At 41.1% G+C, this 22,269-nt stretch overlaps 2 protein-coding genes across 3 annotated transcripts in view; one reads left to right on the top strand and one right to left on the bottom strand.

Moving 5' to 3' along the window:
• The window catches only part of VEPH1 (ventricular zone expressed PH domain containing 1), a 904,948-nt gene that overhangs the window by 59,768 nt on the left and 822,911 nt on the right, over positions 1-22,269 (top strand). The gene's annotated exons all lie outside the window — the stretch shown is intronic.
• PTX3 (pentraxin 3) lies at positions 867-20,278 on the bottom strand. Of its 2 annotated transcripts, XR_013221911.1 has the most exons (4): positions 19,963-20,278; positions 19,317-19,766; positions 1,903-4,276; positions 867-1,589 (listed from the first exon to the last, which is right to left on the bottom strand). XR_013221911.1 is itself a non-coding variant. In XM_077290689.1 (3 exons), exons 1-3 carry the CDS (start codon positions 20,075-20,077, stop codon positions 3,666-3,668), a joined length of 1,176 nt encoding a protein of 391 aa, XP_077146804.1. In that variant the 5' UTR covers positions 20,078-20,278; the 3' UTR covers positions 867-3,665. The 2 variants fall into 2 exon arrangements, 1 of the variants encoding a protein (XP_077146804.1); XM_077290689.1 differs by having other exon boundaries at positions 867-4,276.

A 22,269-nucleotide genomic window follows, 5' to 3' on the forward strand; every position in this document is an offset into this window, starting at 1 on the left:
GGTGGCATGATTGCATTGTGTGACACAGGTTGTATACGATGTGCGCACAGTAACCAACGGCTTCTACATCGCAAATACGTCATGAAATTATCGCTCCAGCGCCGTGTATTGCAACGTGTGACCGCAGTCTACGACGCTGGAGCGATACTTATATGACGCTGCAACGTCACGAATCGTGCCGTCGTAGCGATGAAAATGGCACTGTGTGACGGTACCCTTAATAGCCACACCAGCTAACATTGAGATCTAGCTGTAGTTTCCCTACTGGCATGAAGACACGTGTGAAATACTTATCTTGAATACATATTTCCCCCTTTATAAATGTAAACTTAGATTACAAGTATATTTCCCATTTTGTCCATGTGCTGAGTCTGAAATGATGAGGATGAGCTGCAATATTAGACACAATTCATTGATCCACACAAGTGGCACTAATTCTAGTAACAATTTATCAATCTTGATGTCTTTTAATACATGTGTTGACTATTCCCAGTATAGTTGATAAATGTATGATTGCCGGGAGTCTGACCAATGGGAACCTTCGCCTCTCCGGGGGTCTGACCTTTGGGACCATCTCTCCTCCCCGATCACATGTTTGAGTACTCTTTTCATTGCTCCCATATAGAGTAAATAGTGGTTATGCATGTGCTCTACTGCTTCTTTCACCAAGGTTCTCCTGATCATGAGGATTCCAGCTATTAAACCCCCAGCATTTATCACCTGTGCTTTGGATAAGCAATTAATATAAGTAGTGGAAAATCCCATTAAGGTCAAATCACACAATAGAGCTGATGGTCTTTCATTTAGCCTAATTGATGGAAAACAAAGATATTAGAGAAAAACTTGAACAATTAACTATATACCAGTACATTGAAAACATAATTTTAATTTATTTTTATAGAAAAATGCTTTGAATCAACAAAAGGCTTAAAATAATTAGACAAAATACGGCAATGGCTAGTAAAAGACATTGTTACATAGTGACAATAATAAAATAGTTTCAAAATTGTGTCTTAAAATATTGCTATTCTTAAACATACAGTGTCCGTATATCTAACAGTAACCATCTTCCTTCTACAAGTGTTTGCTATGTAATATTGTGCAAACCAAAACCATGTTCTTCGACAGACTAACGCTGCTCAGAAACAATGTAAACAGAATTTAGGTGTTTATGAACTTCTGTTGGAGAGATATGGAGAATTGTAACAGTGTGATAAAGTTTTAGTATTCCCCTATGTTACAATTGTACAAAAATAAAGTAGTATTTAACGTAACTCTTGCAAATTCAATTTACAATATAGTACAGCACGACATAATTACAGGTATAATGGTTGATAAAAAGTGGTTATAATTACGTTTAAGATGAATTTTGCATATTAGCAATTCACATTGAAACAGAACTTCTGGACAAGTCTATGCAGACATAAAATGAGCTTAGTGCTGCCCTCATACACATACAGTAGAAGTGGAGAATGTGCTGTTTGCCAAGCAATTGGTGAGAGAGATACATCTACAGACCTTAGACGGTGGGTACAATATCTAGGCAAATTCTGCATTGACTTTCAGATATAACTGCTGTAAATGTAAGTCTAAGGCTACGTTCACATTAGCGTTGTGCGGCACAGCGTCGGGCGCAGCCGCGGCGACTTATGCGTCATGCGCCCCTATATTTAACATGGGGGGGCGCGTGGACATGCGTTGTCTTGCGTTTTGTGAGACATGCGTCATTTTGGCGCAACTGTCAGGGCGCAGAGGACGCTGCATGATGCAGTTTTTTCTGCGCCAAAAATCATGCAAAAAATGAACGCATGCGTCACAAAACGCTGCGTTGTGCATGCGTTTTGCATGCGTTGTGCGTTGCGTCGCCGACGCTGCGCCGCACAACGCAAATGTGAACGTAGCCTAACATCAGTAATAGATGAGAAGACTAAGTTGACGGCTTCGTCTGAGAATTACATTGTACTGTATACCCAAGTGCACTAACATCAGTCCACTGACATTATTATTGCACATCTATAGGCCTCAATAGGTAATAAGATAATTATTAGTGACATATTTCAAAGCTTTCTCTAAGCATTTCACTTGGAGAGACATCCGATGACTAATTCTGCTATGATAAAATGTAGTACTTGGTTTAGTATAGTCCTAATAGTAATGCTCCTCTCTCTTGTTACTATTCATTAGAGGGAAGCTGATATTTTTCTCTTAGGCCACGTACACACATTCAGTATTCGGAGAGTTTTTTACCTCAGTATTTGTAAGTCAAAACCAGGAGAGGAACAATCTGAGGAAAAGTATAATAGAAACACGTCACCACTTCTGGATTTATCACCCACTCCTGGTTTTGTATTACAAATACTGAGGTAAAAATTCACCAAATATTATTATTATTATTTATATAGCGCCATTAATTCCATGGTGCTGTACATGAGAAGAGGGGTTACGTACAGGGTTATAGATAACGTTTACAGTAAACAAATTTACAATGACAGACTGGTACAGAGGGGAGAGGACCCTGTCCTTGCGGACTTACATTCTACCCAATACTCAATGTGTGCACGTGGTCTTAGGCCTAACTGACGTGTAACCTCTCAAGTTGTACAGAGCTGTAAAACATCACCGATAGACTTCAGTGATGTCCGACTTTACCTCCATATTCCTGTGATTTGTAAGGAGCTAGTCTGGGGTTGTGCAGCAATTTGGCGGCTACATACGTGATCCATCTCATGGCCAATGATTGTAGTGTGAACACACACTTGTAACACAATTGAAGTCAATTTGGTTAAGTTGTGACTCACTGGTTCAGGTCACATCAATCTCTGGGTCGTGACCACAATGACTTGTATTATGTTAGCATGTAGTAATGTCATACATTATGTGTCACTGCAAAGTGGCCTCAGCATTATATGGCAGATTTTCATATTGGATATTGTATCAATTTGGCAGAAAAGTGAGATGCCATATTATTGTGCTATTCTCACCTAAAATATTGCTTATTGGGGGGAATAATCCCTAAATTCAGTTGTATGGAGCACCTTAAAGCAGTACAATGAATTTCTATGCTTCCCTACTCCAGAACCACAGGGTCTCAGTGTGACGATTTACAGATTCCTATGCTCTGCCTTTATGAATGGAGCTCAGATATGTGCAAACTGCTACAGCATAGGTTAATCTAGAATGGACTCATGCTCATATATTAGGGAATTTCTTATCATCTCTTTTACCAGTGTACTTTGATAATAGAGCATGGAAGCCATGAGGGTATGATCTTTCCCATGGCATCTTTTCCAGCCTGTCAGCAGGCCAAATTATATTTTTTGGCAGCCTATAGCTGCAGAACCATAGTCAGTATATAGACTGCCAGAAAGGTATCCCTGCTACGGCTCCTCAATTGGAATCCCAATACTTGCAAACAAATCTAAAGATAGAAGCCTGTTAGGGAGCTGCTAAACATACAATCCCCTAAGATAGTGTTCATGGAAGCTATACTTTATGATTCAATACCAAATGGAAGATTGTACAATTATATCGAGATTCTGAATTTTTGAGACTTGATCTTATTAATAGTTGGAGGATATACCATATTTTTAAACAGAAATATTCAAATGAGTAATTGAATTATTGCATCTGACATATAACGTGTCTGTAATAAACGTCTAGGAACCTTAATGAATGTACTGAGCTCCCCCATGCGGTTGAATTTCTGTTGTACCCCAGCCAATTACATTGCCCCGAATACTGCAGTCAGCATTAGCTGTAGTGTTCAAAATGTCCTCATCACTGAGTACTTTATCCCACAGGTTAAAGCCTGTAATCTTTCCAGAAAATGACAAAGATTCATCAAAACCTCCTCCTACACAGCAGCCGTTCTTTTCTTGCCCGAGCTGGAATATACCTTTATCAGGGATGACATGACCCTGAGCCAACCCGTAATTAGTTGCTTTATTTTCTCCATTGACCCATAAAGTTGTTTTGCCGTCATCTGAGTTCCATGTGCCACACAGATGAGACCACTTTCCTGTCTGCAGGGCATTTTCAGCAGATATCTTGTTCGAATCCCCACCAACAACTAGTACAAGAGACTCCTGGTTCAAATACAGTTGGATTTCATAAGGATTACGCTTGGTGCCATATGAGATTACGATGGTTTTTTCCAGGGCTTCTGTCACTTTAATCCACACACAGAAAGTGAAGGCCTGGAGTTTTATGTCAGCCGGGTGCACACTTGCATAAATTTTGGGTGACCTCATTGGAAATAGTAATGCTGTGTCACAACCTGAAAAATACAAAAACAATACCATGTAAAATAGAACAAATTTAAGCCATTAGGTCTCATGTTTAATGCCTTTAAAATGACTTTGCCCAGAATAAATTTCCATTTTGCTGCAAACTTAACTATGAAATTGTTTGAAATTTCAACTCTTGGCACTCAAACGTGCAATGGATACAGCATGTTGTATATTGAAATATCCATTACACATCCTCCATTCCATGCACATGCAGAAGACTGCAATGTACTTAAAGGGGTTGTCCAGGACTATTATTTTGCTGCTAACAGAGGCAACTATCTGCCTATTCTACCCAGTACCGACTCTGAGCTATTAATGACTGCTCCTGCTGGCGATTCATATGCTCTACATCAACAGAGCAGCTCTTCTTCTTCTGGACTGCTCTGTCTATTGGGTGTGTCTGCTACAGTCGTGCTGATTGACAGCCGGCTCCTAGCAGTTGTGCAGCAGGGAGCCAGTCATCAATCAGCATAACATCAGCAGTCACGCCCCATCAGCAGAGCAGAAGCCGTTAATCTGTCGACCTGACATCAGTGTCTGTGACCATTCTGTGCTGGGAAAAATTATATAGTCCTAAATGACCACTTTAATTCTGGACTTTTTGTTGCAGAACCTAGTGTAGACATTACCTATGGACTCCAAGATCGATGTGTCTGGTAAAATAAACATCTGTGCCATACTTCAAAAATATTTATTTTTCTAAAAAGCTATGAATATTATTAAATAATGAATAATAAAAAAAAATACAAACTTGAGAAACTTGTTAGGCTAAATAACGAGGGATTAATAGTTTAATATAGTTTGTCACTAGATTAATGAAGCTTACAGGGGCCTTCCTAAAGGGAATGTTTCTGACTCATTTCCTGTGCAGAGTCAGCGTGGCTTTAAATTATCCATGCTTGTAGCTGGAACAATTGAACATTTTCAACCTTGCCCATTATTCCATGGTAGACATGACATACTACCTTTGAACGTTAAAGGTTTTTGAATCTTTTTCCCTTTGATGTTTTAGACATTTTTTCAGATACGTGGTCAGAAATGTCAGTAACACTGTCTAACATTGGCTATTTAATTAACAGACACTCGGCTTTGACGGCTCTCCTGAAACTTAACACAATTCTGCAAAAGACCAACGAGAAAAACTGTGATTAGAAACTCCCTTAAGAGCTGCTCTGGCCCTCTTCCAAGTTTTATGTGAAATCAAAACCAGCAGCAGAAATTTTATTGAAAGCTTCAATGCCTAAATTACATCGAAAACACATATAATAGAAGTGCGACTTCTAGCAACTTCCATACAACACAAACTTTGCTTTATTGCTTTGTTGGCACGCTCATAAATAATCTATATACACCCCAATTTCCTGATTTATAATGGGGCCTCGTTGATAAGCACACATAAATAGACAACCAGAGAAACATTGTTCTCCTTTATCTGCTTATGTTCTTTATGATACATATCTATGAATCAGTTCTGTGTTCCTGTAGTAGAATATGAACATCACCAATGGTCCGAGGATGTTCTGTGTCATAAGGATATGTTTATGCATGGTAGACTTGTGGACATTTCTGTGAAAACTCTACCATGTTAACATACCCTTTTGATTTAATCATGGCAAGGAAGAAACTAATAAACCTCTGTGAAGCCTTTTCAGCTGATTTGGAAAACAAAATGAGGACGTTTAAAGACTGCAAAGCCCAGAGGTCATGCATCATTTTTCATTCTAACAATTAGGGTGATTATACTGGAAACACTGATTTTTTTTTCTAGACTATGTCTTACAGGAGTTGGCTCACTGAAGCAACATATCCTGAGGATAAGTAGCAAATCACCCATTGCTGGATAAGTAGCAAATCACCCATTGCTGGATAAGCAGCAAATCACCGATTGCTGGGGGTTGGACTGTTGAGATCCCACATAATTCCAAGAATATGGGTCTTCTGTTTGTATAGGCACAACCACACCTGTCATTGTCCATGGGACCACTATCAATAAAATACATTGACCTTATGAACAGAACATAGCGTTCATGAAACAAGATGTCCTTGAAAATACAGTATATTTGATGCCCCTTACTTTATCTGGACGTTCCTGATCCTCTGCTGGCAGCTCATCCTACTCCCGTTTGTTCAGTTTGTTGTTATACACTTTTCATATTGTCTATGTGACTGACAGAAATAGCGAATTACATTGCTCAGCTATCTCTGTCAGTCACATAGTTATGACTGCGTGATGGTTGCTCTATCCAAAAAGAGCATTCCAGATCTAATCCTCAGGATCGGTAAGGGTCCTCTCTAGTAGCTGTTACAATGGGCTAGTCCCTTTAAATAATGTGTCTAAACACCAGACAATATTCAGCAAAGTTGGACCTAGGGCTGTCATGGCTGCATTATAGAATTTGACAGGTTTGTTCACCATGCCCTATTTTTCTAGTTACTGAACATCCGTTGCTATGCTAATTTCTGGGTTGATGAGTAACGTAAAGGGGTATTCCCGTCTCCAAGACCCTATACCAATATGTAATAGGTGTAATAATAATTATAACAATATTAGCAAATACATCCAATTAGAAATATAGTAGTGGTATAGTTCTTTGGATTCACTATGTTGCTTCCACCATGTGCAGGGCATTGCAATAGCTTAGGTATCCATGGTAATGAGTCTGACCACTAACAGCTAAAAGTCTGTCACTACATGAATGGTCGCAACATCGGATACCTAAGCTAATGTAATGCCATGCACATGTAGTAAGCGACATAGTGAATCAGAAGAACTATACTACTTTCCTAATTGGAAGTATTTGCTAATATTATTATTACACATACTACACATTAGGATAGGATCTTGGAGATGGAAATCAACACTACTACCACAACCACATATATGGACATACAGGTGTTTGAAATGTAAATCCAACTAAACATATGTATCTTCTATCTGTTGTTGCTTTCCTGAGAATTTAGCGGCTTATTTCATATACAAATATTGTGTTAAGTGCTTTTGATGTGACATAGCACTGAACAAACCTCTGCCTGCTTCTTAACCTGCTTAGCCTTTGTGATGTAAGGGTTAAGGCTAGAAATCAGACAATGAGCTATCAATCAAGCTAAGGAGGCTGGGAACAAACTGGGGAGACAGAGGCTTGGGAAGTGCAGTCTATATAGACATGCTGCCATTTCTTTTCAGAACAACATTATTTGCAACATTATTTGCACTCAAAAAAGAATTGTTTCTACCCATTGATCTGAGAAGCTACACAGCTGTCATTTTGCCCACCAGAGGACCACTCATAAAATGTTTATAAGTAAATCACTATTCTAGTGTAAAACTGTTTGTAATGTTGCAGTTCTTTTTTCACAAGTTTAAGCGCTTTTATGCCAGTCCGATGAGGGGGCATGGCCAAGCTCAGCTGAAAAATGTATGCCTTAAAAGTGGCTGAGGGACACAGTAGCTGAAAAGTTCACCAAAGTCATTGAGGGCACACTCATCTTAATAAATTTAGTGCATCTTACTCTAGCACAATCTTCATCAATACTGGTTTACAAAACACTAATCTTGATAAATTGGGACTTTAGTCTTTTTGTTAGTCAAGTTGTGCAGGTAAGTCTGGGCCTAGCACAAGCTCTGTTACAATGTCACCTGGACAGATTTTTCTAGTTGTGTCAAAAAGACAACCCTAACTGATTAACAGAAGTCAGTTATTCCAATCCTAGTGAAGAACTTTTGCATGCCACAGGACCTGCATCGATCTAAATCATTGAGCCTACCTTACTGCCAGAATGAGAAACCATTGCCATCAAATGACCCACAAAAGTGAACAGACGGCCCCAATCTTTGCTACAATATCTATTATACTCTATGCACCGTTTTCATAAAGTCTTAATGCCACAGTGATACTGTACCTCACCAGCGGCTACATTCATGAAAATACTATGCTGATTTGGCTTTGGCAACATTGAACAGACATGGTAGCAACATGGACCATACTCCAAATAGGAAATTATTGACTGAATTAGGCTGGAGTCACACACAATGTATAAAAAATCTGTCCGATTTTGTCTGCTGAGAATCGCCCACATGTTCTCCGTATGGTGATCCGTATCTCATCCGTGTGCAATGCCAGGATGCTTTTTTTCTCTCATCCGTATGGTGAGATTTTCTCACACACTTGCAAACTGAGCAAATAATGGCTAAGCCTTTCCTGTCACCTGCCCAATGCCTGAGAATTTCTCGCAAGTCACACTGATGGTCCGTGTGCTGTGCGATTTTTTTTCTCCCACCCATAGACTTGCATTGGCATTTCTCAACTGAGATACGCGGACAATCGCAGCATGCTGCGATTCCACTCGCAAGCGTAATACGGACGAGAAAAAAACGGATGATGGGAGCTGCCCCATAGATTAACATTGGTCCGAGTGCTATGCGATTTTTTATCGCATAGCACTCATCCGTATTACAGACTAGTGTGAATCTGGCCTTACAGACAACTGAAGAATGATACTAAAATAAGTAACATTGTACCAAAGCAGAATTTTCTAGAATTTAGTAGTGCGGCTCATCAGCAATAGAATTCAGGGGCGGACATACCGCCGATGCAGCTGCTGAGGTGAAGTGGAGCCCTTGCAGGGCAGCTAATAACGAGGGTAATCTGGCCTGTTTCTCAGAGCCTGTGACTCTGTGGGGCATTGCCCTCATCATGTGCGGCGGGCAGGAAGTGATACCTGAAGCTCCACTGCCATTTTCTCCTGTAGGAATCCATCCTCTTCTTCCTGCCTGTTGTTTTCCGTCTGACACAGGTGTGCATGGCTTGATGACGTCAGCATGCAGCGTGCGCCTGTGTCAGAACTCAGAGATACTTGACAGTGACGATGATGCTGTGATTAACAGATGGAGAGGTGAGTGTTGTTGTGTTTTTTTTTTTACCAATATACTCGGTAGAGATCCAGGACAATGAGGGGTAGTGGGGGAGAACAATGATGGGGGTTGGAGTAGGACAATGGTGGATGTGGGGGAGAACAATGATGGGGTGGTGGAGACGACAATTATGGATGTGATGGGAGGATAATGATGGATGTGAGGGGAGGACAATGATAGATGTGGGGGGAGAACAATGATGGGGATGGTGGAGAGGACAATGATGGAAGTGGGGGAGAGGACAATGATGTGGGTGGTGAAGAGGACAATGATGAAGGTGGGGGAGAGAACAATGATGGGGTGGTGCAGAGGACAATGATGGAGATGGGGACAAAGATGGCAGTGGGGGAGAGGACAATGATGGTGGTGGAGGGAGGACAATGATGGAGGTGTAAGAGTGGAGGAGAACAATGATGGGGTGAGGGAGAGAGCAATGATGGAGGTGGGGTAGAGGACAATGATAATGGTGGGGGAGAACAATGACGGGGTGGGGGCGAGGACAATGAGGAGGGTGAGGGAGATGACAATGATGGGGTGGGGGAGAGGACAATAATGGAGGTGGGGAGATGACAATGAGGGGGGTGGGGGAGAGGGCAATGATGGATGTGGTGGAGAGGACAATGATGGATGTGGGTGAGGAACAATGATGGAGGTGGGGGAGAGAACAATGATGGAATGTGGGGGAGATGACAATGAAGGATGGGGGAGAGGACGAAATCTCTTGTCAGTTTTTCTTTTCCGTCCACATCTAGGGAGGTTAGCCATAGTGCCATGGGATTTAAACTTCTTGATGACACTGCGCACGGTAGACACAGGAACATTCAGGTCTTTGGAGATGGACTTGTAGCCTTGAGATTGCTCATGCTTCCTCACAATTTGGTTTCTCAAGTCCTCAGACAGTTCTTTGGTCTTCTTTCTTTTCTCCATGCTCAATGTGGTACACACAAGGACACAGGACAGAGGTTGAGTCAGCTTCAATCCATGTCAACTGGCTGCAAGTGTGATTGTTATTGCCAACCCCTGTTAGGTGCCACAGGTAAGTTACAGGTGCTGTTAATTACACAAATTAGAGAAGCATCACATGATTTTTCGAACAGTGCCAATACTTTTGTCCACCCCCTTTTTTATGTTTAGTGTGGAATTATATCCAATTTGGCTTTAGGACAATTCTTTTTGTGTTTTTTCATTTAAGACAAATTAAATGAAGATAATAATAACAAATAATTTGTGTTTGCAATCATTTTCAGGAAGAAACTGAGTATTATCTGACAGAATTGCAGGGGTGTCAATACTTTTGGCCACAACTGTATATATATATATATATATATATGTAGCGTTGTCACCATGAAAGGAGGGGGGCCCAGTCACATTCCTTGTACAGGGGCCCCAAGCTGTCGGTGTCAGTGTCCGCCCCTGGTAGGATATATAGCATCACCACGCCAATACTAATGTGTTGTAATGCTTCTTGTTATGACTGTGCATGCTGTGTGTTATCCAGTATTGTGGAGCTCTCAGTTATACATTGGAAAATGTGGTACTATTAGCTATGCCACAAATGCAAACATACAGAAATTCTTAATATCAGAACTATTTAACATTAGCAACAAATCCACAGTACTTTCTTAAAGGGATTCTCCAATAAATGTGGTAAAATAAATAACATAAATAATGCACATTTAAATATTAAATATTTTTCTAACTACCTTTATTTAGTCAAAAAGTGTACTTTATCTAGTTCACTCTGTCAGACTTTTAAAGATGGCAGCAGACATCTACAGTACATCATTGTAGATTGTGAGCCCTCGCGGGCAGGGTCCTGTCTCCTCCTGTACCAGCTGTGACTTGTATTGTTTAAGATTACTGTACTTATCTTTATTATGTATACTCTTTTTATTATGTATACTCCTCCTCACATGTAAAGCGCCATGGAATAAATGGCGCTATAATAATAATAATAATTGTGCAGCCTGCCCTAGATTTCAGAGGACATGCTGCAGGACATGCTGTTTGAAGCAGGAGACAGATGCACTAAAATTGTCAGGCTGATGGAAATGAATGATCATTCTCAGTCAGCTAAAGAAAGGTGCTTGCGTTCTCCTTTAGTCCAGCTCTACTCAGCATCCTGTTGACTGAACAGAGGAATGTGTGCCTCCAGCAAATGTCCTTCACACAGCCCGTCCTGCTGCGTGTCCTCTGAAATCTAGGATGGGCTGTACCATGAAATAGATGGCAGTTGCCATCTTTAAAATCCTGACAGAGTGCAGTAGATAAAGCACACCTTTTTGCTAAATAAAGGTATTTAAAAAATGTTTAATATTTAAATGTGTATCTATTTTATTACATTTCTCAGAGATTCCCTTTAAGTTCTAATCATGGTTAAAAGTTTGCTATATTTTGGCCAATAATGGATCCAGCGGCTATGAGAGACTAGTCAAATGTAGTGTATTGCTACATAAAAAATAGCTAAATATAACATATTTTCATTGTACATATGCAATATTACTAAGGTTTTTTATTGAGCTAGTTTAAGGTTTTTTTTTACATTTGCCTAACAGTAGACAACATATTAAAATAGGCATAATTCACCTTTCAAATCTCGTGTGATTCTAGTGCTGCCACCCCACCAATCCTGCATCTAATCATATGCCATACATCACTCATGTGATCACTGAAGCCAATCACGGGCCACTGATTGGCTGCTACGGTCTTGTGAACCAGGTATCTGATGTCATCGCTGCCTAAGTAACTTCTGGAATGGCGGTTGATTTTAAGTTATGGTCATTTTATTATAGAATTACATTGCCTGCTGTTAGGAAAATGTCATAAAATCATGGAAAACCCATTAAGCTTAGTCAATAAAATAGCAAGGAAGACTAGGAAGAAATAAAAACGAAAGCACAAGGGAAGCCAAGTGATTTCTCGTCCAACTCTGAATATAATAGTAGTGAAATAAAATGACTGCTATCTATTGGGTCATCTGTAAAGATAACTATTACAAATCAACATATCATGTCCTCTGCGTTCACTAAATTTTCCTCCAATTTTAGCAAAATTTGGTAGATAAGGAGCAGTCATAGGTATATTTATACTTCAAGATTATCATGAACAACCGTTCCTTGGAAAGTTGGTTTCCCGATAATCCTGCAGTCTAAACAGGCTGCCGATTTCCAGGTGAACAAGTAAAACACTTGTTTGTTGTATGAAATGATCTTTTGTGCTGCACAAGAGATCATCATTCTCGGCAGCGCATTGTCCTGTGTAAACCACACTTGCTGCTGAAAACCAGTGGCAGCTTATGGGCACGGAACAATCTACGGTATTACGGATATGAGCAGTATAGAAAATTAGAAAAGTGGAGTGAAAAAATCTGTCTTTAAAGTACATACAAAGTCATTTTTATTTTGACATAAGCCATAAGTAATACAGTAAAATCATTATATTGCAGTATTTCTTAGTTGACTGGTGAGATTTATATGAAGGACACAGGTAGAAAAGGTCTGGGAGTCAACACTTTGCTGAAAGGTATAACACTGGAAGGATCAAGTTCATGGGAAAAATAGACCATAATGGGCTTCTTTGGGGGCCGTAAGGGCTGTCCCACACGTCCAGATAATTCCGGTACCGGAATAAATCGGTACCGGAGTTATCCGTGTCCGTGTGCCTGGGAACTCACGGAGGCCATACCTGCGGCACACGTGTGCCGCCCGTATGGCGAGTGGGTACCACACGGAGCGTGTGGTACCCACTCTGCATGGTGCTGAAGCTGCGATTCATATCATCCCTGCAGCAACGTTTGCTGTAGAGAAAATATGAAGAATAGTGTTTAAAATAAAGATCCATGTGTCCGGCGCCCCCCCACCCCCTGTGCGCCCCCCCGCTGGTCAGAAAATACTTACCCGGGTCCCCCGTCGGCTGTCGCTCCTTCCTGGTCTGGCCGCGGCTTCTCCTGCATGCGGTCACGTGGGCCCGATCATTTACAGTCATGAATATGTGGCTCCACCTCCCATAGGGGCGGAGCCGACTATTCATGATTGTAAATGATCGGCCCCACGTGACCGCATACAGTAGGAGGCGCGGCCAGACCAGGAAGGAGCGAGGGAGCGGGTAAGTATTTTCTGACCAGCGGGGGGGGCGCACAGGGGGTGGGGGGGCGGCGGACACATGGATCTTTATTTTTAACACTATTCTTCATATTTTCTCTATAGCAAACGCTGCTACAGGGAAGATATGAATACCGGCTTCAGCACCATGTGGGGGGGACAGCGCTTACTGTAGCGCTGTCTTCTGCACGCACACGGACCCCAGACGGAGAATGTCCGTGTGAGGTCCGTGTTTTACGCGGACCCATTGACTCTATTGGGTCCGTGTAAAACGTGCGCTCCCACGAACACTGACATGTCTCCGTGTTTGGCACACGGAGACACGGTCCGCAAAAAATCAATGACATCTGAACAGATGCATTGATTTTTATGTGTCTACGTGTGTCAGTGTCTCCGGTACGTGAGGAAACTGTCACCTCACGTACCGGAGCCACTGACGTGTGAAACCGGCCTAACATGGTGTGTGTCGGTGGTAGTATATATATGCCAGCATCAGCTGTTTCTTATCCAGGACATTCAGTACGGCGCATACGCACACGGTGCGAGCGCTGGAAGTTGCATCACCGCACAGCTTCCCATGTGGCGCAAAGGGTCAGGGAGCCGTTCTCCTAGCAACTGTGACCCGCAAGCATCACACGTAGGGCGCCAGCGGCAATGCTCTGGACTGCCAGCGTCACGGGCATGCACACATGTCCACTAAGCAGAATAGATAGAAACATAGACGTGATGAGGGTAAGTGAAGTCTTGCAAGAGAGTAAAGTATCTGGATCAGAAAACCCGATACAGAGCATATGAACAAATCTAAAAAGTGCATAGTGCATAACAAAGTGCGATAATCATGTAAAACTTTAATTCATATGAAACGAATGGCCACTTAAATTATACTGTAGACAATGATATATCAAAAAATAAGTCAGCAAAATATATAATCATATATCATTAAACCGAAATACAGATTTTGAAACCAAGTTGCTTAGCAACTTCAGTTTTGTGCCACCGGTTGGTTTGTGCAAATGGACTTAAAGGGAACCTGTCACCACTTTTGTTGCAATTAAAAATATCATGTTACTGCGCTGCATTCCCTAAATCCTTATATAACCCCCTGACTCCCACTGTATAGCCCTTCCGCTCTGTATGCTAATAGGGTCCCTCTGGTCTGATGGGCGTAGCTCCGGACATCTCCACCCCTCCCTCCGGCTGCTGCTCGCCGTCCTTGAAAGGGTTGATCCCTCATGCATCATCTTCATCACCATGAGATATCTCACGCCTGCACAGGCAAATCACGTCTCGCGCTTGCGCAGTACGCTTTGTCCAACTATGTGCACACTTCTGCTTTTCAACCTTGACCGCAGTTGGGCAAAGCATACTGCACAAGTGCGAGACGCGATTTCTCTGTGCAGGCGTGAGATATCTCATGGTGATGAAGATGATGCAGGAGGCCTCATCCATGTCAAGAACGCCGAGCAGCAGCCGGCAGAGGGATGGAGAGGACCGAAGCCACGCCCATCGGACCGGACAGGCTAGATAAGCACACAATGTGGGAGAAATCAAAAAGGTTTTTCAGGGCTATGCAGGATACAGGGGGAGTAAGGGGGTTATATAAGGATTTAGGGAATGCAGTGCAGACGCTGTGTGAGATGATATTTTTAGCTGCTATGTGAAAAAATTGATGACAGGTTCCCTTTAAATTAAGTCTACGATATCCCCTAATACTACTACATTTAACAACCCATAAAGGGAAACTATCACCAAGTTTTTGTGTTTGTTTTTATGTGATCTGAGAGCAGCATGAAGACGGGACTGAGACCTCAGCTCAAGTGAGGTATCACTTATCAGTCTGCATGGTGTAGTTTTGATGAAATCACTGTTTTTCTGCTGTAGATCTAGCAGTGGTCTGAATGCTGAGCTCTGTATAACCCCACCCACATGACTGATTGGCAGGTTTTTGTGTAAACTGTACATTGACAGAAAGCTAATGATCAGTGGTGGGGGTGGGGTTATACAGAACTGGTTGACTAGATGGCACAAGACAACTAGTCCTGCAATCATAATCTCCTTCTGATAAAGCACTGATTATATTGAAATCACAACACACAGACCTGTAAGTGACACATCATTGGAATCATGGTCTCAACCTCTACATCATGCTGCTCTAAGATTAAATATAATAAACTTGCTGACAGATTCCCTTGCTTACAGAATTTGGGAATATTACTTGATTAGCGTGTGGTTCCTTGTGCTTGTCTGTGACAGGGAGCAAACTAGTGCATGCTGTGACTTCTAATGGTCCATGTAGAAAATCGTTTGTGTGCAGTGGTACATAGATTGCAACTGTTCCTTATGCTGTCCTTGTGTGGTTTGTGGAACAAACGTACAGGAAACAGACCAAAAATATGTTAGTCTGAATATAGCCTAAAGCCAAGAGTTCCTGCAACTGCTTCCTTTAATGTGAGTCCAATCTATATGCACGCTGTGTATAGAATAGATCTGACCACATAGAGTGAAGGATATCTGTTCATTACACTAGTCAGAGAAGCCAGTAGTTGGTATTAATGGTATTAGGGTATTAGTCCAATTCCCCAGATCTTTCTTTTTCATGCTGCCTGAGTATTATGTCATGTACTCACAAAGTGTAAACGCTACTTTTTTTTTGACAAAAAATCTGCTGCATTTAACAATTCTAGCGAAGTGATTGTGATTTTATGTACTCTCATACCCGCTGTGCATTTAAAGCCGCTGATGAACTGTTCTTTTTCAGTGCGATTTTCCCTAATCGTTTAAAAAAGGCAAATAAGAAACATGATTATGTTCTTAAGTGCAGATGTCCAGCATTTCTGTGCTAAAGTTATAATCAGCACCAAAAAGCTCATAAAAAGGAAATAAAAACACAATAATCAGAGCAGATTGTTATTGCATATGTTGGTGTGAACACCTGCAGATAAAAAGTAACTGAAAAAACACAATGTTTTCTCACTTGGAAATACGGTATGTCTTTTACCCCTTTCCACCAAGCAGAAGCACCAATAAAACCTGTGTGTATTAGTGAACGAATCTGGGAAATCATACGTAGATACACTGTGGGAATAATCAACACTCAGGGCCAATCAATTTATATAAGTCACAATGTTTGAGCAATACCCAGCACTAACTTTTGATAGACTTGAATATATATATTTTATCACCAATTCCTGATTTGATGTATAATAGACATAGATGTGGACGTAAACTGTGACATCACGTCACTTACATGCCATATTTGTGCAAATTCTTCCTAAGACTTCTCATTTGGTGACACTTTGGCACAAACATTACCCCATGTTCTCTTGGCACGAAATACCAACTTGAGGTTAATTCATTAGAGACACCTTAACATTTCCTGGAAGTTTAGAAACCCCGGATGCATCCAGGATAATCCGAGACAGGAACCTATGCTTTACCATACTGAATGACATCCAGGGTAATTGGTAAACCACAGGAAGCGCTTAGTGCGGATCTGGGAATGCTGGAGACACATGTCATATAATGACATACTTCCTGGAAATAACCCTAAACATCATGCCTGATTCTGCAGCAATTACAGTTTATAAGAAGAGGAAATGACTGTTGTTGTTTCAGAGCTGATGATAACTACCAGCTTGCTTCTTTACGTTCTCTTTGGGAATGGCGGCTATAAACACATTGTGCACCAATGATTTTTATACTTTGATTTGGCTTAGCTGTAAATCTTTAATACATTACACTCAGTTCAGAAATTAGCCCTACTTATAACACTTGTATAAAAGCAATGGGATGACGGTCTGCTGCGAATGTGCTCCAGAAATATTCCGTCTGCCAGAGGCCAGCTGTAATGAAGACTTGGTGGGTCTCCAGCTGGACACCTCCATCCAACTTCACAATTCACAAAAATCACAATGAGGTAATGTCACTCATTCTGTAATATGCTGTCCAAGTAAAAGACTAAGGGTTGATGTGCCAGTATTTCCATGTGTGTGATCCTGACTAATGTTAGAGCTAAAGCCCTGCACCGATTCTCGTTTCTTCTATACGTTAATGCTATGGCTGCTTGTGTCACCCGACACTGAAATCGCAGCAACGAATTGCAACATTGGATGTACTGATTTCCTATGGTGTCATGTCATGACCTCAGACCCCCTGCAACTGCTACAGAGTCACAAATGGTCCCAAGTGTGTTGGATTACTTGCCATAGACTTCAATGCAAGTTGCTAGCGACACATGACTTGTGTGTGACTTAGGCTGCTTTCACATTAGCGTCGTTCCACGCACGTCGTAATGCGTCGTTATGTAGAAAAAACGCATCCTGCAAAGTTGTTCGCAGGATACGTTTTTTCTCCATAGACTTTCATTAGCGACGCATTGCGACGGAGTGCCACACGTCGCAACCATCGTGCGATGGTTGCGTCGTGTTTTGGCGGACCGTCGGCACAAAAAAAGTTACATGTAACGTTTTTTTACGCGTCGTATCTGCCATTTTCGAAACTCCGCCCCTCCTCCCCGGACATTACAATGGGGCAGCGGAAGTGTTGTAAAACTGCTTCCGCTGCTCACGTCGGGCATTACTTTCACAACGCGTGTCGGCACATCGGGCCGATGCATAGTGACGGCCCCGTGCCGACGCTAGTGTGAAAGAAGCCTTATCGGCAACTTCTCTGTTTACTTTACAGCAAAATAGCACGACTGCAAGTTGCACAGATATTTTTGTTGTGTGACTTTTCTGAGAATTGCTGTCCCATGACACACGTCACCATGTAGTCCCAACCTAAAGGGAAGGATCACAATTACACATCTGCTATGTCACTGAGACATATCAGAAGAAGTCATTGAAGGGTCTGGTGACCACCATTTATCACTAGTACAGTGAGGTTACATTTGTATCGTTTGCTGAACCTTCCCTTTAAGATCATAAACTTTGAAAGAAAGTTTCTGACTGTACAATCCATTCCCTATCATTATTGTGTCTTTCATATTACTTCTCTCCCTCATTTTGGGCAGGGTCTTTTAATGTGGCCCCCTCAGGCTCTAAGGCACAGATGTTAAGGTCTTCTTTGCACCTTATAGTCAGACGTATGTAGAGTACAGCTGCTTTGCACCAATGTACAGTACAATGCAAAGCAGATTGTAGACTGAAGACTTCATTGTGGAGAATATGTGGCAGCAGTTTATCCATGAAAAATTAACCACTCATAAACATGCAAATCTCTAACAAGTAAATCTGTATTATTAGTATATGAAATTTCTTGTGGGCGTGATTATCACCAATGCTATTCTTGTGGGCTGCATCCTATGTTGATCCTGCCACCACTTTGTAGCACTGCTTAGTTCCCTTGGCCCAGGACACATCTTGCAGCTGCCGGATCACATAGATTACATATCCAGATCGTATCCATTAAGATTGAAAATTCTATCTATTTTCTGGAGTTAACGCTGAGTTTCCTAGTATTGTTCTGAGTCACAGGCAAAGGGTGACTAAACGCAAACTCATCCGTCATGAGAAGGATTACTCAGCGTTTTTAGCTATGCAAACATGCTGCTCATCTGCAGTTTTTCTCTGAGTCGTCCACTCTACTTTTATGTTGCTTTATGAATTAGTAGATCATGCATTTCAGGTTACACTCGGGGCTCGGGTAACGTATTGCTAAAATTACACTTGCTTATTTTGAAAGGTTCAAGACACCGGAATGGCTACTGTGACATTATATAAATGAAAAGGGTTTGATCTGCAAAGATACATTCATAATTTCGCCTTTCAGTCCTCATTTTAAAGGACTTGAAGTAATATATATATATATATATATATCTCAACCCTTGCAATATTTAACTCTGATTTAAGTTCATTCCCAAAAGTTTACCTTTAGTCCTTTACAAAATACACTTAACAGCAATGTCATAGTTGTGAAAAAAAAGAAATTATCTCTGCTACATCTAAAACTCACATACACTACATCTCTAGACATAAAACATGTTTTTGAGAATATAACCAAGGTTAGATTGATTACCTGATGGTATATACCGCCGGTTGATCCAGTCCACTAAATCGGGAGATATGCCTGGATAAATCACATCGTCTCCTTTTTCTGGACACTCAGCTTTATTTTGTGCAGATTCTTCCCATCTCTTTAAAGCATTTTCAATCCGTTCTAATCTCTCTCCTATTTCAAGGCTTAAAAGAACAGATTTTTCCCCATTTTTTCTCGACGCGAGATCAGGCTCACATTTTGAGTCCAGTAACCTTGAAAGGTCTGAAGTCAGGCTGCTGAGGCAGTCACTACAGGAGCCCGAAGTGTTTTCTGCAGCCGTCCCAAGATCTTCTTTTACTGTCTGAAGGTCCGCCTTAACTTCTTCGAAATACTGAAGCAGCATATTCTGTCTCATCTGAGAGTTCTCTAACATGGTCATCACTTTATCCCACCTTGAAAGGTCTTTGATTTGACAATCTGTTAAAGTTACTACAATATAAAAATACATATTATAATTGCCTCTAATCACATATTGTCTGCAATCTCATTTTTCTGAATCATGTCAAAGTAAATATCACATAAAAACAAAGAGAGCGACATAAACATTCTATATTCTGCGAGTATAGAAAAGTATATAAGTCAATCACTAAAAACAAGCGTTATAAGAAGAAAGTAAGTGACTTGCCTTCTCCGGTCACCAATATCTGATTGTCCAAATCTTGTACTTCAAATGTACTAGCTATTGTAAGTGCTGATGATAAGCACCAAATAGTGCAAGCAAAAAGATGGAGTAGCATCATGTTTTCTCCCAAGGTCTGGAATACTGCTCGAGTTGCCTTTGTCCCGGGGATGTGCTCTAAAGCATAGCAGAGTGTGACTGTGCGAAGACCGAGGAGGGAGCCCTTAATAAATGCTTATAGAGACCCAGGTGAATCACAACCAACTCCAATATTGCTCAGTGGCAGCAATGTGTAGAGTATGATGTCATGTAATAAGAATAAGAGGGGTGGTAGCTGTGGAGGTATGGCAGCTACACAAGCTATCCTTAATGGCTCATGTGGTGGGTGGATTCAGCCATGCTTTGAAAGAATGGGGAAAGTTGCATGGGGTACTATAAATCACAGGGGAATTGTGAATACAAAACATCAGGGAGATTTCTCCACTCCATATGTGTAACATAAATTGCTTTCCGTGCAGACATTTCTGCCAATGTATATTTCTCAATGCAGACTTGTCTGCACGATTGCAAAGATTAATAATTCCTTAAAGATGGAATAACATAAGGAATGTAATTACATGCGAGTGTAGTTATCTATCATGCTGCTTGAGTACAAGTTGTGTCTGAATATCATTTGTTTTCAGCTGTCCCTGTCTTAAATGAAGGACACTCTTCTGAAAAGTCTCCAGCAAGGAAAAATGGGTTAATGACAAGTTATTATTTGCTTACCTGGCAGTTCTTGTGTAATTGCATAAGTGGAACAAAGCATTAATGACAACGAATCGATTATATTTCCTGAAATGTGATGTGTGGCTTTGTGCCCTAATTTCTAATGTGCAGTTGTTTATCACCAACTGGTTTAGTGTCCCTGTGGTACTTAGCATGGTTCTTGGCGTCCATTATCTTAGTTTCCCAATCTATACAGTTCTGTGCTTTGGGTATTTTGTCCCTATCCACCAGTGGTTTGGTGTCCATATCATTTTTATCTGATGGTATGATGTCCTTAATACTATTATTTAGCAGAAAACCCTACATTTGGCATTTCACAGTCATTTTTGTTTTTGGTATTTGCAGAACAAACCTATGGAAACATTCATGCTAAACGGATGACACTGTGATATTAACCTAAAGCAGATGAGGCATCGCCCAATTTAATTCAGTCACTCTTGAGTTGTCTGAGGAAGACATAACTTCTTTAGTTAGGTTCGCCAACTCTCAGTGACCCTCCTCTGGCCTAAAGGAGAGGGTCCAAGTGGAGGGCATTTATCCCTTTGTCCATAGAAATGTAGATACTGAAAATCTCCTGGTCTCAACATATCTGTGCAGATATAGGAGTTACATTTAGCACCTGCCCATAAGTAAACATAATTAGTGGACAGTTAGGGAAGAGGTGGTATAGTTTTATCATTTGACCACCTCTATCCACATTCCTATGGACACAGAGCTGCCATGTCAAATGTCTACACAGACAGCAAAGGACCTTGAAATATAGAGCAGGGGAAAGCACTGAGGTGGAGTAGAACTTCGAAACATAAAACACATTTTGGGGGGAACGTACAAACATTACCATAAATGACTAATCAATTTACAATAAATTGTTTATATCAGTATGTTAATAGTCTGTGGTTTTCAGCAAGTATTCAGATGACTGCACTGCAGCCATTTGTACCTTTGATTTTATAAATTAAAGTTAAAACCACTAAATATGGTTCTATTCCACTAGTGACAGAAAAAATATGTAATTTGCTGTTTTTCTCTGTCACTAGTGGAACAGAGCTGCACATATACTGTAACAAATTATCTGGCCTTTCAATTAGGAGAAGTTAGGATCTAGACTAGCATTGCAGTCTCTGTCCCATCTGGATCCCTTGTGCCCTTTGGTTTTTCACTTAAGAGAGGTTAGGTTATAGACTAGCTTTTTGTCTTTTTCTCATCTGGACTTTTTCCAAATAAGGTTAAGGAAAGTCAAAGGGACACATTGCACAAACAAGTGGTACAGCTCTTTCTTACTGACTATTGGTGGCTATGATCTAGCCTGCCTACTGCAGCTGGTAGGTATCCTTCACAGCGGACAACACACAAAGAAGAAAATGATGATACTCAATCTTGGCACATGGCATGTGAGATCTCTGCTAGACAGTATCGAGGCAAACAGACCAGAGACCAGAATGGCACTAGTTACAAATGAGCTAGCTTGCTTTAACATGGACATATCTCATCTTCCCCAGGTAGAAATCAACAAGAACTTTTAAATGTCATTTCCAGTGAAGATGA

The sequence above is a fragment of the Ranitomeya variabilis genome, chromosome 2 (genome assembly GCF_051348905.1).
Source record: "Ranitomeya variabilis isolate aRanVar5 chromosome 2, aRanVar5.hap1, whole genome shotgun sequence".
Classification (NCBI taxonomy): Eukaryota; Metazoa; Chordata; class Amphibia; order Anura; family Dendrobatidae; genus Ranitomeya; species Ranitomeya variabilis.

What these genes read in the sequence shown, in the direction of transcription:
- PTX3 (XM_077290689.1), bottom strand. Translation starts at nt 20,077, where the DNA reads ATGATGCTACTCCATCTTTTTGCTTGCACTATTTGGTGCTTATCATCA. An exon ending in GATATTGGTGACCGGAGAAG is followed by an intron (nt 19,767 to 19,962) that starts GCAAGTCACTTA and finishes TTTATATTGTAG; the next exon opens with TAACTTTAACAGATTGTCAA. An exon ending in CCGGCGGTATATACCATCAG is followed by an intron (nt 4,277 to 19,316) that starts GTAATCAATCTA and finishes TGTATTTTTCAG; the next exon opens with GTTGTGACACAGCATTACTA.